Source organism: Pomacea canaliculata, linkage group LG1 (genome assembly GCF_003073045.1).
Source record: "Pomacea canaliculata isolate SZHN2017 linkage group LG1, ASM307304v1, whole genome shotgun sequence".
NCBI lineage: Eukaryota > Metazoa > Mollusca > Gastropoda > Architaenioglossa > Ampullariidae > Pomacea > Pomacea canaliculata.
Window position 1 is genome coordinate 15,162,133 of NC_037590.1, and position 16,306 is coordinate 15,178,438.

Consider the following 16,306-nt stretch of genomic DNA (forward strand, 5'->3'; position numbering starts at 1 on the left):
CTCTCTAATGCTTTGAAATATTCATCGTGTCCGTGATTGAATATAGATTTCAGCCCAGGCTGAAGAATCCAACTTTACCTTCATTGAGTATCTTTTTGAGAGTTTCCTGGGCAGCAGTGGATTAATTTCCACTCAAACAGTAGACATCACAACATGGACTTTACCAAACACTTTTGTCTGCGAATCATGATTCCTTTGTTTTCTCTCGCAGTTTGGCAACTTTGTGCCTCAAACTTGGTTGTTGTTGTTTTTTTATACTATTACTTGTTAAAGTTCATTTGTATAGATATGAGAAGGTAGCCATAATCAGATAAATTTATTCAAGAAATGAAGTCATGCCATGTGCATTGCTGTTTTTAATCATAACAGGCTAAAGAAAAGAACACATTCGTATAGGCTAACCACAAATATTAGGAGCTTTCTAATAAATTTCTACCCTAATAAACGTAAATATATTTGCGTTTGCATTTTTTACATATCATTTGTCATGTTCTTTTACACTCTTTGGGGTTAAGGACAGAAGCGAGTCTACCTCTCTCTTCTTTTCGACCTAGTGCATAGTCTGCTACGTCACCATGTTTGGCAAACTTATTTATATTTATATAATAGTAATAAAAATCGTTTATGAAGGCCTTTCTTAATATGCCTTTCAATTATGGACAAACGTTTGACGATTTTTTTATATAACTGACACGTAAAACCATTGCCAAACTTGCTGAAACAATCGTCCATATTTGTCCCGTTAGGAAAAAGGGCTTTTAAGAAAGTTTATGCATTTGCGAAAGTTCAAAATAATATCACTTTGAAATGGAAATTTTCTATTACAGGCAAGAGATGCCACAACTTTTTTTGGGAGGGGGGGAGAGAAGGAGGTAGAAACCGCATGCTATTGTACGTGCGGGGTAAAGTATGCTCACGTTTAAGATTCTCACACACACTCATGTTAACTCTTCTCACTAACACCCAGAAATGAATTGTCACGCACACACTCAAGGCTGTTTTGGGAAAGTGGAATGACGCCCCATGAAAACCAGACAGTTTTTCTCCAGCAATCCACTTTATTATCTATGCAATATTTTTATATTTCAGTAAACGTCTGCTGAGCATCGTTTTCATTACGTCACTGGTCTGTAGCTCAACGCCGCCCGAGGGCTGAAAGGGAGACAATTTTCTTTTCACCTTTAACTGTCGACGTTCTTGAAGCTGCCGATTATTAAGTTTATCATCTTTTATTGTTGCCGGGCTTTTGAGTCAGGCCATCGTCTTATAATGAGTAATTACCTCGGAGCAGAAATCGTTAACTAAGGCCATAATATTCAAGGTAAATACGATCAGCATGATGCATATAAATTTTAAAAATGTCCATTCGCCGATGGAAATTAGTATTATAAATTTCAAATGAAACAAAAAATGAAAGAGTTAGCTCTTCACAAAAATGTCTACATGATTAGGCCTAAAATGGGCATGTCCCGAAATAAACATATACTTGTCACTTTTTTTAAAACTAGTCGACACCTCGCCATTTTTCTCATTTTAGAGAAGACATGTGATAAAGCTGTGCATGTGGTATTCCTTTGTCATATTACATTGAAAAAATAGTGAAGCCACGTGCCTTATTTTTGTTTATAGTTACGTCGGAGCTCTCGCTCTTTGCCTACATCACTTGCTTTGTATACCTATCTGGAAGCTTCGCATCACTGCCATGATGCCTTTTCGGGAGCAGAACTCAACAGGAGGCGACCAACACTGGGTAGCACAGGATTTTCCAAGGAGTGACAACAGTTCAAGCATCTCGTGCACAGTGCACAAGTCAGCAGCGAAGGACAAACGGGAACAACAATAATAATACTAATATGAAGAATATTCTGGCCCTAAACAGTGTAGGTTTCTTCCTCCACTGGAAATCGTAAATCTGTCATCAACTCTAGGTTAGCGGAGTACAAAGGTTACGTCTGCACCTCGCCAAAGTTCACTGACGCACGTGCAGACGACCTGTGAAGTGATCAAAGGGTTCAGGGGCAAACCACCCGCTCACGCGCTCAATGTGCGCGCATAGGCTGTTTCACTGGGTCTGTTCATCTGGCTGAACGAACGGCAAGAAATGATTCAGTTTGTTGATGGTCCACGAGTCCTCCACTCCTTTAGTGAACTCACGGATGAACCTGCAAACAGGAAAAGCATCAGATTAATGGACTGTGGCCTCACAACGGTCTTGCTCACGCCACCTGCCATTTCCCCAGTTCCGGTCTCTTGCAAGCGTTCAGTGGAACACAATAAAAGCAATACTAGTCAAACCTACATTACAGGTGTGCCGATTTAGTCTAGGAGTCCTGCTATTGCAAAACAGTTTAAAATCCAACAAAATTATTTTTATTGATAAAAAAAAAAGCAACCTCGACAGGTGAAAAGGTCAATTGCTTTATAAACTTTCGACACTGTATTCAAAATAAATTCACAAGTGTCCCAAGCTTATTAATTAAACCGTCCTCCATTCCTCCTCCACCTGAGCAACGATGACTTTCAATTTATGGCTTTTCAGCTTTCTCGTCGTCTTTTCTACCTGATGTCGGCTTCTCTGATCATCACTACTAAGGACTACTGGTTGATCTTTTTTCGTTCGCCGTGGAAGAAACAACACTTTTACGACCTACAGATTTTAACTGTCCTATGTCAACATCTTGGTGTCTAAAGATTTCATTCAGCGGAGAAACGACAAAATCTTCCGTTAACTGCAATGAGGGACCCGCAGGATTTTCGTCTTTTTTTGTACTTTTGTGTTTGTTAAGCACAGTGGACTTTTTATATAAACAAGAATACAAGTTTCAATATTTTGTATCAAAACCTATGATAACCAGCTCCCAACTACTTACATACTAGGGTACCCAAACCGAATTTACGAAGTTTTGGATATGAGCATTTGCCACTAGTCCTGTAACTAAGGACTCCAAGAACAGCGATTTCTTGTCAATGCACAAAAATATTACAATTACTGCATAATTTTGCATTTTTCTTTCCACTTTTATCCTTTTATTAATATAACTGTCTTGTGTCTTGGTATTATTTTTCCCTCTCAAGAAAGAAGACTAGATGTTTTAAAAAAAACACTCTTTGTCTCTACTGTCCCTTCTAAACGAAGAATTGTTGTCAATTGTTACAAGGAGGATCATAGATAGCACACACCATCATTTTCTGCGTCTGCGAGTATAGAATTCACAGAGTATACCGTGCACACACCGATGTGTGGGCACACGTATACTTCGCAGTCTACATCTTCCGCCCACCACGGTAGGCCAGAACTAGGCAGGCTGAGCACGAATTCTACCTCGATGATCTCAGCACTGCTGGGACTCCCACACCTCACCTCCTAACGAAGCCTTCGTGGATACTGTGCGTGCTCTTCTTTTTGTTTCAGCTGATGTGGTCGGGTGTTCATGAAATAAGAATGAAAAGGGGACCGAAAAAGAGGAGGAGGAAAGAGAAGTCGATGGCGGGGGGAAAGGGGTGGAGAATGACAAAAAGGAATGAAAAGAGATGGGAAAGGTAGAGAGAGTGGGGGTTAAGATAAAAGAGGAGGAAAGAGATATGTTTCTTATTGTTGCATCACGAAGACAATGGAATATTAGAAGCATTCTTGATATGTTTTAAAAAAAAACCCAGCTGCTTAATGGCATAACAACTAAAACTTGTAGGCAAAAGGCAGCCACAGTAAAAATACTGCACTCACCTTTTATGTGATATGTCGAGTAAGCAAACGTCGTTAAAAATTCATGCATGTAGCGTGCAACGACAAACTCACACACAACCGACGTCGTAAAATTAGCAGCATAAATAAAGAAAACACATGAATGCAGGGCGACTAGAAGCAAAAAGGATGAATGTCATCACTGACACGCATGCGCGCAACCCTTCACTGACCTGTAGTTGCAGACGTAGAACTTCTCAGGGTTTTCGCCGAGTCTGGTGTACAGATCGGATAAGCCCCCTTCCATCTTGTCTAGATCGTGGTAACAATGCAGGACAATCGTGATTTCTACAAACCGCTTGTCTGCAAGAAAAGCACAATTCGACAATTTGTCTTTTAGCGAGTTCATTTCATTTTCCTCTCACGAGAGCTGCAATTTCTTTCATGTCCAGCAAATAAAATGTTTCTTGGTGGGAGGTGAGATAACGTTCTGCAACGACAGGTGTATGCGATGAAGAAGGACGGAATGCGGAAGAAAAGACCTGTGACCAAGAGAGGAAAGAAGGAATAAAATAAGAACTATACTAGTGGCGCTAATCTCTACTGAATCATTTGCTGTGAGTGCCTCGTCACTCTGAACTCGATGAAAATAACGCAAAATGAACGAAGGTGCGCCGTGGTCCTTCTACAGTTTAAAACACACCCTATCCTTCTGACAAAGACCGCGCATCCATCAAGTATCAAAGATTCATGCCATAATCAGCAGAGTATGCCTTCACATGTCATTATAAACAGTCACTTGCAGTCCTCTAGAGAACTGCGCACTATGACAGGGCACGGGTGCATCCCCCTTGCCCTGAAAGCACTCCTGAGGGTACCTGTTCAGCGGGATTGAGCATCACTAATTCATGGCAGCGCCTCCATTTCAAAGATGGGTATTTAATTCGTACTTACGAATGGGGTGGGTGAAATTCACCAAAAAAGATCATCTCCGCATAGCCTATGGTTCGTTCCCGAGTGGATGGCAAAAACATGGAATCAATGAGTAACTCAGACTTGTTATCTTTCCCCCGAGTACAAAACAGTCGAATTTAGTTATGTACGCAGAGCGCTACCGCCGCTCTCCCAACATCAGCGTGGGACAGACTACCCAGCTAGTGCAAGACACAGTCGATTAACATCAAGTGACTAACTCCAAGTAGCAGTGGACACAGGCAAGGTGGAACAGAAATGAAGGCTGTACTACTGATCCAAATTTTAAAGCGTAAAAAGTACTGATGAAATACCGAAGGTTGCTCAAATTATTATTAAAATTATTGAAATGAGATACTTATGTTGTCGATAACTGGTCCTAATTACACAGCATTAAGATTATTTAACTAAATTACTGAAGGTTTTATATTATTGGTCCAAATTAAATAACAGATAACGCAGTAACTGCTTAATCACAAATATCTTCTTAGTGTCATATCGAATCCGGAAGTTCACACAATAATCTTCACATCGTTCGGCGTGAAGAAGGTGAGGGATCAAAACTGCTAGGTTACAAAGTGACGATGGGAGTGATAACTCTTTACATAAATGAAAAGGCTGGGAGAGAGAAATAAGAAATGAAACACACCTTCTCCGCTGTACACAAAAATGTAACCATGGCTCATAAGGGTCTAGAAAAAGGGAATTAATGATGACATCACACAAGGCAGGAGAGATGCCACATGGCCAGGTCATGATCTTGTAAAATGTCAAAAGATGATTTAATGGGGATAAAATCAGACAAAGTAATTAGCCACCCCTACGCACTTGCTGAACATTATAAGAGCGTAAAGCGCAAAAAGCGATCCAATTAAGAATGTACAGGCACTTATAGGTCACAATGCACAGGGGTCCATAAGGCAAGATGAGACGCTTCAAAGCTAGACCATTCTTTGGACGTCAAAGATTATTATAAAACAAAGGCTTCTTATTTTACAAGTACGCAGTTGCAAGAGGGCTACGTCCCTGTGTGTGCGTGTGATGCGAGCGCAGATGAACCCACTAGAGAGCAAAATGCTTTTTGGATGTTGTGACAGAGCTTAGTACAATACAATATTTGCAAAAGTTGTACTGAATAATCGTCTCTTGCTCTAGACAGTATAGCCGTGTCCTGTAAAAGTCAGTTGATAACGTCTACGACACGATCAACACGGTATAGGTGTTAGTGTTTTAATCGCTAAACCGCCGGGTCACGCGGGACAGATACAATCAGCCAGACTAGCTGTCCGACATAGATTTGCATTAGCTGCAATGAATCCACCTGTCAACACAATAAAATATATAACCTGCCAAAAACTGACAAATGGCATTTCCATTGGCTATCAGTGTTTCTAACGGTTGCAGACTGAATGCATGGTAACAAAAAAAGAATTGTACCCTGTGTAACAGAAACGGTATCCAGGAAAAAGCTTATCCTCCATTACTGCACGTGACTGGTTTCTCGCACTGCAACATGCTTTACAGCCACCCCTCTCCTTCCCTCTTCCTCAACATTTCTGAAATCTTCAGCCGGCCTGAGAGTTGAAAACACATTCTCTAATCAAAATACCTAGTATTACCATAACAAACAAATGAAATATGTATGATGACCCACTTTCATAACTTAGTCCTGGTGTGATGACCGGTAAATTTATCATCATCATCATCACCACTATGTCCCTTGGATATTGCTGCAGAGGGGTAGGAGAAAGCAGTGTAAAAGAGTTCTGCCATTCTCTATGATCTGCCAATCACTTTGATGCAATAGGTGTGACACACAGCTACTCATGATTATTCTGAAAGAAAATACCCCATGGAGTAGGCTAGATACCTTTGTACCTAATGCATCATAGCTCCCTCACAAAACTAAAAATGATCCATACAACCTTTACGTAACTCCCATGAGAACACTATGCCTCACTTTCTAGTTCTACCCCACCCACACTCTCTTAAATCATGTCTAAAATCTTACAAAGTACCTTATAAGCATCACAAATATAACCTAACCCACACTCCTAGTTACCATCAATCTTCTACGTGTCTTCAAGATTTCATGGACATCAAGAAATCATCATTACCATTCATTCCCTGACTGCCATTAATACCAACACTTAAGCTGGCCTGTCAGTGCTTGTCATCAGGTTGGAGTGGGGGAACCTGGTTCCCCACAACAGCTGGCAAGGCTTACCACTTAAGACATGTCAAGGGTGATGAGTACCTGCAAGGACCAGTCGGAGTTGTCTTCCAGACAGTTCTTCCTTTGTCTACCTTGATGCTGACCACCTTCCAAGCAGCCCTGAAGAATGGTCTTACACAAAGTGTCATGCCAGGTCACACTGTCCACCCAGACCGGCTTGTCCTAGTATCACACAATGGTGGTCACTGAGCTCAGTACAAAGTCATTGGTCTTGTATTTCACGAAGGAGACTCAATGAAATTTTCTTAGGTGGTTTGTGTCTCCCAGATGGTGAAATAGAACAGTGCTTCAATGACTTGAACAAGGCCTTCGTCATTGTTAAATTTTTGCACTACATGACACAATCCCCCATGCAAGACACTGTCATTTTTATTTTTAAAGTCAATGAAGTTGGGAACTAAGGCCCTCTTCCAAAATCAAGTAGTACTTACTGATTAGAGCTAATTCTTGAATTATTTAAACCTACAAATTGACCTTTTCTTTAAAAGTAAATATATCACAAAGGATTTTCTTTTTCTCTTCTTGTTTTGTTTAGGTCAGGTTGTACTAGAATTATTACACTGAAAGTGACTATTTTTTTCAGGATTGGTTAATTCTATTAGCGTTTTGTTTGTCAGATGCAGATCATGAATAATCCTAAAATTATAATCCTAAAACTAACCGAATTGAGCGGAAGCAATAATTGCAAAAATATTCAATGATGCATAAAGCAGTAAAAAGCTGCAATAATAAGGGCATTACACAAATCAATGAATTCTTTGTCTACAATTTATGTAATGTTAGGGACCATGATACTGATATTTCATACCCTTGGTTACCTGCGGTTTAACTGATGGAATTTTTATCTTAAAGGTTAGATCTAAAAAAAAAATAAAAAAAAACTCCTTATGCGCAAGGTGGATCTGTCAGCACTAGCATTGAAAACTAAATAAAATTACTTGCTACTTTTCTACATGGTCCATATAATAAAGAGATAAAATTAAAGACTTTGACAGTAAGGTGCTGTAGTTTGTCATGTGCACCCATGCAGGCATGCACTCACACACACTTTCTCTTGTTTTTTCCCTCACTCTCTTTTTTCCCCCATCTCAATTGAAAAAAGTGTGTAATTGATACCACACTAGTCCCGTTTACAACCTTTGTTATTAGTGGAGTGCAATTCACAAAATGATATACAACATTTTGCTAAATGTGATGGGCTCTTTGCTTGAGCAGCATAAAAAATATGCTAACCTTAACAACAGTGTGCTAAAATATGTGCAGCATGCATGCAGTGGGCATATAATCGGTTTCCGGATGAGAAGCAACTATTTCATGCTAGTTTCTGCCACGAAGATTGATACAGAATAAAACTAAAAGATTAGTTTGCCATTAACTGGTCAACTACATAAAAAGGTGCTATTCATAATGATCAAGTACAAATTTGTAATACTAGAAAACACCTGGGCTCAATGTTTTTGTTGACAAAGTTGATCCACCTACTTCCAAAACAACTCAAAGAAAAAATATGCCATGTCTGTAGGGAAATTAAATCAATGAACTCCATCCATGGAAGGTGCAAAAATTCATGTAATGCAAATGATCATGATACACAGCCATTATGCTCAGTTGATACCCATGGGAAGGTAGATGCTTCAGCACTCCGAGCTGGTCATCTACATGACAAACATAACTTTCTGAGAGAAGGGATAGCAACACTGAGCCTCCCATAAACCCACTGAAAGGTCACAGAGATAAAGCATAAGCTGAACATTATACTGGATCAGGTGCAGTGTGGAATAGCAAAATTTCCCCTCATCAAAAGCCTCTATCAAGGAGTGAAATACAACTTCAGTCAAAAAGAAGAAAAGAAAAAAGAAAAAGAATTGTAGGAAATACTCAAGTCATAAGCAGCAGTAGAGTTAGTCTTTGTCTGCATGGCAGTACAAGAATGTATCAAAGGTATGCAGTAATTAATGGACACAAAATGAGCAGACAGACTCTTCTGAATACTCCATCTGAAAACACTCTGAGGAAGAAGAAAGTACCATGTGTACAACTTTTATAATAAATGATATAAGAACAATTACCAAGACTTGCCACAGTTATCATAAGTTAAAGGTAAATTAGTCTCAATTTGTTACCTTGCCATATCACTGCACATTGAGGCAGACCAAATGAGAGGGAGGGAGAGGGAGCGAGGGTGTACCTGGGACTATAAAGGGGGCCCAGCCTTGGTCGGTAATATTTTTTCGTTTTCTTTTTTCTTTTAAACAAAACCAAAAGAGAAAAGGCATTACAAGGAAAGAATAAGCTAGACTTCAAAGAATGCTATAAAGTGTAGACTTTACTATTAGAGTCACTTAATAATAATTGTAACCAAATCTGTGATAACTGCATTACTTACATGAACTAAGGTGAGGATAACAAACATTGTATTGTCTTTAATCTTCATTTCTTTAATCTGATGAGTTTTTCATGTCCACTGGTGTCATTTCCATTCCCTCATTTACAGACCACTCATGTGTACGCAGCTAAAATGTTTATTTCCTGCACCGTTATAGATCTTAGTTGTGTACACTTTTTTGTTTGCTGTCTAAATGAAATGTAAATATTTCCAGTAGAAATGTAGAATTATAACATATAAGCATACTGTTACTGTATATACTGGAAAAATAATAAACTATTACTATTAATAATTAACGCAAGGGATCCGGTAAGGTTGTCTGACCCAGGACCCATGCTGGCTTTTTGCAGCCCTGCATTGTGGCAGAACAAATATCTCCCAAAGTTATCTTGTTGCTGGTCATACACAAGTACCCTTGCCTCAAGTAAAAAATGCATTGTGGGACAGATGATCGAAAGACTGAGATAGTATATAAAGCTGAAGGAACTGAACAATGTTTGAAATATACAAGCACAAAAGGAAAACATTTTACTTAAAGGGAAAAGCATAGGAAGTGGTAAGCTGGGTTTAAATGATAGATAATGTTATGAATTATGCCCATTCAAAATTTCGAGCTGCAAATTAATTTTTTAGCTACAATTGCATATAAAACACAGGGCCAATTCATGGATGCTGCCATATAAGTGCTCTTTTGCGAAGCAAAACAAACTTTAATGTGTGACATAAGTAGATCCATTAGATAACAAAAGTGATGAGTGATGCTGAAGTAGTGTTAACAATATTGTGGCAGACAAGAAAAGAGTCAAGTAATGCTGCACTACTATCAGCATTTTTGCTGATGCCAGTGTGGCCTTGATTTATAGCTTCCAATTTGCAAGAAGCACAGGAAACATGCAAACAAATATGTCTTAGTTGTGTCCTAGATTTGTAAAAGCAGGATGCATGTGAAGTACAGGCTTTATTTGTGTGTGAGAATATGTTCCAATTATACTGACTGTAAACTGATCTCAATGCAAGTGCAAGGAGGTTCATTCAGTTTTGTAATGGCATTCTTCTATTTTTCACACATAGATCATTGGCCATGATTGCTATAGTGAACAACTACATCAAAACTCTTCAGTATTTCCAAATCCAGGATGCCAGTGTTTTGACAGCTCCTTACTCAGGAGACTAAAGGTTGGCTCTTGCACAACATCTTAATACCTTCACTTGGCAATACATGACAGCCTACTTGAACCACCTCACATTTGTGTTTTATGAAGTTCACAAACTTGTACAAAAATGTTTAGTTGTAATTTTAAGTAAATGATGGGGGTCTCTCTTTACCAGAAATTTTGACTGGACATGATTAAGAACAGTAGTGCCCAACCTTTTCTTGTCTGAGGGCTGCACTGGACATGATACAAAATATCACAGACAAAACATGGCGGCTTTGCCAGAATCATGACGTTCATGAGCAGGCTAGATGAGGCACCTTTGCAGGCCAGATGAGGCCAGCGACCGTAGGTTGGATATCACTGATTAAGAATAACAGAATCTATCTCTGCAGCCCAACTTCCACTCCTCTTAAAAGAAATATTTAAAAATGAAAATAGCTCAAACCTGTGTCATCATCAAACATCATTCCAATTTCATACACAAACTTCCCAATGATTTCTGATGGTATTATTTGCAACCATCTCCTCTGCTGGTAGTTGAGGTCTGCATAATTATTCTGAATCTCTTGAATGGCCTATAAACATAAACACACAAAAAAAATAGCTCCTTACTTCTGACCATTCTCTAAATATACTTATTATTAACTACAATGTTCTACAAATAATTACATTTCTTCTAGTTTCATTTTATATTTTTAAATCCACTTAAGGAATCTAAGCTGTTTTACTCATTGACTTCACTCTTTTTTCTATTTCCTACAAACTTTTACACTTCCAGATCATAGTAACATAAAAATTACATAAATGATAAATGTTATATACAGATTTCAAAAACACACATATCACCTTAAGACATATTTAGTGTCAGGTTTCAAAATAACAATTCCTAAATGCCTTTGTGTATGTCTTTGAAGCCTTTTTTAATTCTTTTCATTTTTATACTAAAAAAAAAAAAAAAAACCACTGGAAAAAAATGGCAATGAATTGTAAAGCATCGCCATCTGTAAGGCAGAGAAATAAATATATTATAAATATCAGTATCTGTAAGTTCTTTTGACCATAACCAGCATCTGATGTTGGATATTATATATATATTTATGTAAAAGATTATATATAGATAAAGAAACTGACCTCGTCCACAACAAGGCCTTTCAGCTTAGAGAAATCTCCTCTGGATATGCAAGTTGAGATATATACAGCAGCCTAGAATATAAATCATAGGTAACATCATAAGTATGGTGGGCAAACACACATGCACGCACACACGTTCTCCCTCTAATTATGTGTAACAAGTCAAGCTCATGTCAAGCAACAAATCTAATCTTGAGCTACCAGATGTTTACCTGAGTGGCTGCTTCTAAAAATCCGTCTAAAGTAAAACTGGTATCGTAGTAGCCCCTAATCAAAAAACTGAAAAATCTATTCCGGAAAGATTTAACAAGACTAGGTATTGTTATCTGTGGAAAGTCCATTAGTTTGATGGGAAATCTCTGTCGCTGTCGTTCCCCATCTCCTCCCCAGTCCGCACCGCTGCTAGATCGACGACTCTGCATCCACTGATTCGACAGTTGATGTCTGCTATGAAAATTGTGAACGGGTGAGAAGGGCACGAACATAGAACTTCGCTGAAAGACACCAGGAAAGGCAAAGCGTCGAAATTTGGAAGCAAAACCAAACTTCGATATAATCTTAATCATTCTGGATGACATATATGATCTAATAGCACAAGATAGCAGAGTGCCATGGATAAAAATTGATGCCTGTGTCATGTTTTTTCACAACAAACTTTGGTGCGGAAAAGGGTCTAAAACTGTTCACCTCCCAAAAGAGCGCTGCTCATCAGAGTAGCCTCCCTTGGCACGCAGGGACACGAAAGCGTCGTGGAAGCTATGAACCAACATTATTAGACGTTTATCTCCCAGGATGGCTGAAAAGACGAGTGATTCTCTAATTGTTTACCATGATGTCACAAACAAAAAATTTCAAGAAGAAATTTATCCAAGGGTAGAATAAAAATCAATATTTTTGCCTATTTTCTGCTAAGCTTTAGCCAACTATGCAGTTAATGAAATATTAATATTGTATGCATTTTCTTTCTGCTTAGTTTGATCTAGTCCTCAACACTAACTTTGAAACACCCTTTGCTGAAGCTATGTCCTTAAAGTAATAAAGAATCAATCAATATGATACATACTGCATCTTGCATTGTAGATTTAATTTGCCATATTTTTTTCCCCATTTAGTTTATGTGGTTATGGAACATAATTTCAAGTACTGTCCACGTTGGGCTAAGTGGCAAGCCTTGTCGGCCACTACATCCATCCAGCTGTTACCCCGATGACCAGTCATGGCAGACCAGCATAGCTGTTTGTCAGTTTATATCAGTAAAAGGATCAACGAATGAATCTTTTCGTGATTTGTTGTTGTTGTTGACACTTTTTTGTTTGGCACCAGAGAAGACCAGCCATTTTGAGAGGTATAGACATAGGGCCATGTAGACATAAATGGACAGTGGATTACCTCGCACATCAAGGAGGTGAGATGGAAGTCAAGGTCCATGTCTCAGTTCATAAACAAATGGATTTTATCACCAAAAATTTTGTTTACAGGTGTGCCAGAGTTGTTATTTATCATAATTACCTGATTATATGATGAATTATAAAATAAATTGTGAGCTGTGGTATTTCAGAATGTAAGCAGCTGTCTGAGACGTAAAACGAACGCACTATTCAATACTTTTCCAGATTTGGGTATATGAGAAATACTTTAAAGGAAGTATATGTTATTCAAAATAAAATAGGTTCTCCACAAGAGTATTTGCAAATAGTTGCATATTTTAGACCATAAATTCTGTTGCCTTTCTTGTGACTTTGTCTAGTTATAACAGCATTTTTTTAAAAACACAATGTCTATAAAAAGGTCCAAAGTGCAGTACAGCTCCTACAAATTTTCTAATGGGGAATATTAATATATAGATTTCAATGAAGGAGTCACAAAGACTAAACATCTGACATTAGTCTGACAACGTAAAGTCTTTGGAAGTCATATCACGAGTAATAATGAACTAGCTTATAATTTAGCCAATATGAGTGGTATTTTATAAAACAGGCTCATTTTAGTGTTACAAACTTTACAGAACAAATTTAACAAATACTTTACCTCTTTCTTATCACTCATGAAGGTCTTTGCCATTTTCAACACTTGTGAGAAGGGCAGCAGAAGAGAAGCATGAAGATTATTTCACCAGTGATGTATGGCTTTATAAGCTGGTGCTTTGCATGTTGGTTTATTCATACTTAAGTTGAATGACTTTAACATCTGTACAAGTTATTGCAGTGTTTTGGGGTTTTTTTTGGGGGGGTTGTTTGTTTTGCAAGTCTCCAGCCTTGCTACTGTTACTATTCGCATGCATCAGCAATTGTTTCTGTTTTTGCAATTCCTTTTTTCACAAGTGCAAGAGTTCTTAATGTCTTATGGTTTCTCACAGAAGCTTACTATTTTTATCATTCATCTAAGCTAATGGTATAGAACAAATTCCATATAAGACATATTAATGATAAATTTAGTAGTATAGTCATTATTTGAATGGTGTATATCACAACTGTATCATGTTGACATCAACAACATTAGTAAATTAGATGTATTTGTCATATGTGCTAAAATTATCTTCTTGATATTTGTAGAATTTACTATTTCTACATTAAAAAAAATTTTTTTTTTCCTTGTGCAGTATGAAGTTTACTATCTTAGAGCACTTGGAGAAGATCCTCGCAGAGATATTGCTGACATTCACCGGCAGTTTCCAAAGCTCGCAAGTGACATATCAATTCCACCATTCTTTGATGAGGATAAATTTTTTTCCAGTGTCTTTCGAATTGCATCAAAGGGTTTGCAACTGTGGACACACTATGATGTGAGACTGACTTACTCTTTTGAACTTGATAATGCCTAAACTGTCATTCATCACTTCCCAGTGAATGGTAAAGAATAAAAAAAAAAAATGTTGGTAATATCATTAGTCATCTCTACAGCTAATCAAGCCTAAGGGACATGCTGATGATGATTGATATTGATGGAGGATGGGTGGTGGGTGGTTGGGGGGGTGAAAAATGCAAAAAAAAATTGATTTACAGGACATCAATGTGTATTAGCAAATACAAATATATGAAACAGCAGACTGTACATAGTGCTTAGTCTATAGGACTAGATTTGAATGTGTAATACGGTACCCATCTGAGCTTTTGTTTCAGATAATGGACAACATGCTGATCCAAGTAACTGGGCACAAAAAAGTGGTCCTCTTCAGCCCACAAGAAGCTTGTAACTTGTACCTGGATGGTAAGCTAGTCATCAATCAAAGAAGTGTTAAGTACTTATTTATTATATTATGGAAACAATGGCATAGATTACAAAAATCAATGAAGATGTCTGAATAAAGAGTGTTGAATAAAATAACAAGAATGCGTGTCATATTGATGTTTGAAAGTTAAAGAATTAAGTCAATTTCTTATTTTACAATTACCAAAAAAGGCTGGATTTTGCAGGTGATAAATCTGCAGTTTTGGACATTGACAACCCGGATCTGATACGATTTCCCAAGTTTGCTAAAGCCTGTCGAATTGAGGGGTGTCTTGAACCAGGAGATATACTGTTTATTCCAGGTCTGAAATAATTTAATTCTATTATTTTGACTTTCACAAACATGCACTTTGACAGACATAAGTGATTCTTAGATCTCTAGCTTTCAACATGTGCTTTTGTTTTAGTATGTTCTTAATTTGACGTAAACTAGCCTCAATCTTTGTGTTGATTCTTTCAATTAGCTATTACACAGATATGTTTAGGATAATATAGGATATTTAATGTATCTTGTGCAAACTCAGAACCATAAAAACTCATGGATATGTACCATAGGGTTTATGCATGTGGACATGGGCATTAATTCATATGTGCGCTTGTGTGCACACACAGAGAGGTAGGAGGACCACTTGTATAAGAAGTGCATATGGGTGCAAGATATTTCAGTTATTTTTTATTTTCATTTTTTTAAAGATTTACTGTCTTCTAACCCTTTGTAACACTTTGTCTTTTTGCTTTCACTGGCCTCCATGATGCAATTAGCACAATTCTGCAGTCACTTCTTTCTGTACTATATTTTTTGATGGACAAATATTTACTCTTTGCATGTCATAAGCTCCTGATAACATGGCTTATTCTTTGCTTGCAGCTCTGTGGTTTCATAATGTCATATCCAAGGATTTTGGCATTGCCGTAAATGTGTTCTGGAAACATTTACAAAATGATCTATACGATGGCAAAGACACTTATGGCAACAAAGACCTCATTCCAGCACAAAGAGCCATGCAAATAGTAGATAATGCTATCAAAGCCTTGGAAAATCTTCCTAAAGAATACAGGGACTTCTACGCTCGGCGGCTTATGCTGAGAATACAGTCTAAAACTTTCAAAAAAGATTGCGGAGACAAAAATTGCGATTGAAAATAAACAACACAAATTTTTAATGGTATATTCTTTTGATTTGTGCTGTTTGTTTGGTACAAATGAAGTGTGTTGTACAAAAATTTTGGGTATGATTTTGTGCAATGCACTATGAATTTTAAATATTTATGCATACAAAATGAGAGCAAAGTATAAAGAACATATATTTATAAATAAAAATATTTATCTTAGAATTTTTTCGTTCCTCCAAAAATTGAGCAAGTTCTAAATAATTGTAATTTAAGTTTCTACGACACTTGCTCATCTATTGAATAATTAGTGCATTAATCTTGCATTAATCTTAGTCTTTTTATAAAGTTCTTAGAAGAAAATAAGTTTTTCATTATGTCCCAAATAGTCTTCTTTCATATAAC

At 37.5% G+C, this 16,306-nt stretch overlaps 2 protein-coding genes across 2 annotated transcripts; one reads left to right on the forward strand and one right to left on the reverse strand.

Moving 5' to 3' along the window:
- Positions 1-1,037: 1,037 nt before the first annotated feature.
- Positions 1,038-12,251, reverse strand: LOC112571413 (m-AAA protease-interacting protein 1, mitochondrial-like). The gene is made up of 5 exons (XM_025250351.1): positions 11,777-12,251; positions 11,565-11,636; positions 10,879-11,008; positions 3,916-4,045; positions 1,038-2,162 (listed from the first exon to the last, which is right to left on the reverse strand). Exons 1-5 carry the CDS (start codon positions 12,200-12,202, stop codon positions 2,063-2,065), a joined length of 858 nt encoding a protein of 285 aa, XP_025106136.1. The 5' UTR covers positions 12,203-12,251; the 3' UTR covers positions 1,038-2,062.
- A 36-nt stretch (positions 12,252-12,287) lies between these two features.
- Positions 12,288-15,964, forward strand: LOC112570657 (tRNA wybutosine-synthesizing protein 5-like). The gene is made up of 7 exons (XM_025249207.1): positions 12,288-12,437; positions 12,888-13,042; positions 13,615-13,684; positions 14,164-14,346; positions 14,684-14,771; positions 14,978-15,094; positions 15,661-15,964. Exons 1-7 carry the CDS (start codon positions 12,357-12,359, stop codon positions 15,930-15,932), a joined length of 966 nt encoding a protein of 321 aa, XP_025104992.1. The 5' UTR covers positions 12,288-12,356; the 3' UTR covers positions 15,933-15,964.
- The last annotated feature ends 342 nt before the right edge of the window (positions 15,965-16,306 follow it).

Bases quoted from the DNA above. Each gene is read 5' to 3' on its own strand.
- LOC112571413 (XM_025250351.1), bottom strand. From the start codon at position 12,202: ATGACACAGGCATCAATTTTTATCCATGGCACTCTGCTATCTTGTGCT. The intron at 11,637-11,776 runs GTAAACATCTGG...TTTATATTCTAG, and splicing joins TTTTAGAAGCAGCCACTCAG to GCTGCTGTATATATCTCAAC. The intron at 2,163-3,915 runs GTCAGTGAAGGG...TCCTGTTTGCAG, and splicing joins TTCTACGTCTGCAACTACAG to GTTCATCCGTGAGTTCACTA.
- LOC112570657 (XM_025249207.1), top strand. From the start codon at position 12,357: ATGGCTGAAAAGACGAGTGATTCTCTAATTGTTTACCATGATGTCACA. The intron at 12,438-12,887 runs GTAGAATAAAAA...GTTTGGCACCAG, and splicing joins AAGAAGAAATTTATCCAAGG to AGAAGACCAGCCATTTTGAG. The intron at 15,095-15,660 runs GTCTGAAATAAT...CTTTGCTTGCAG, and splicing joins AGATATACTGTTTATTCCAG to CTCTGTGGTTTCATAATGTC.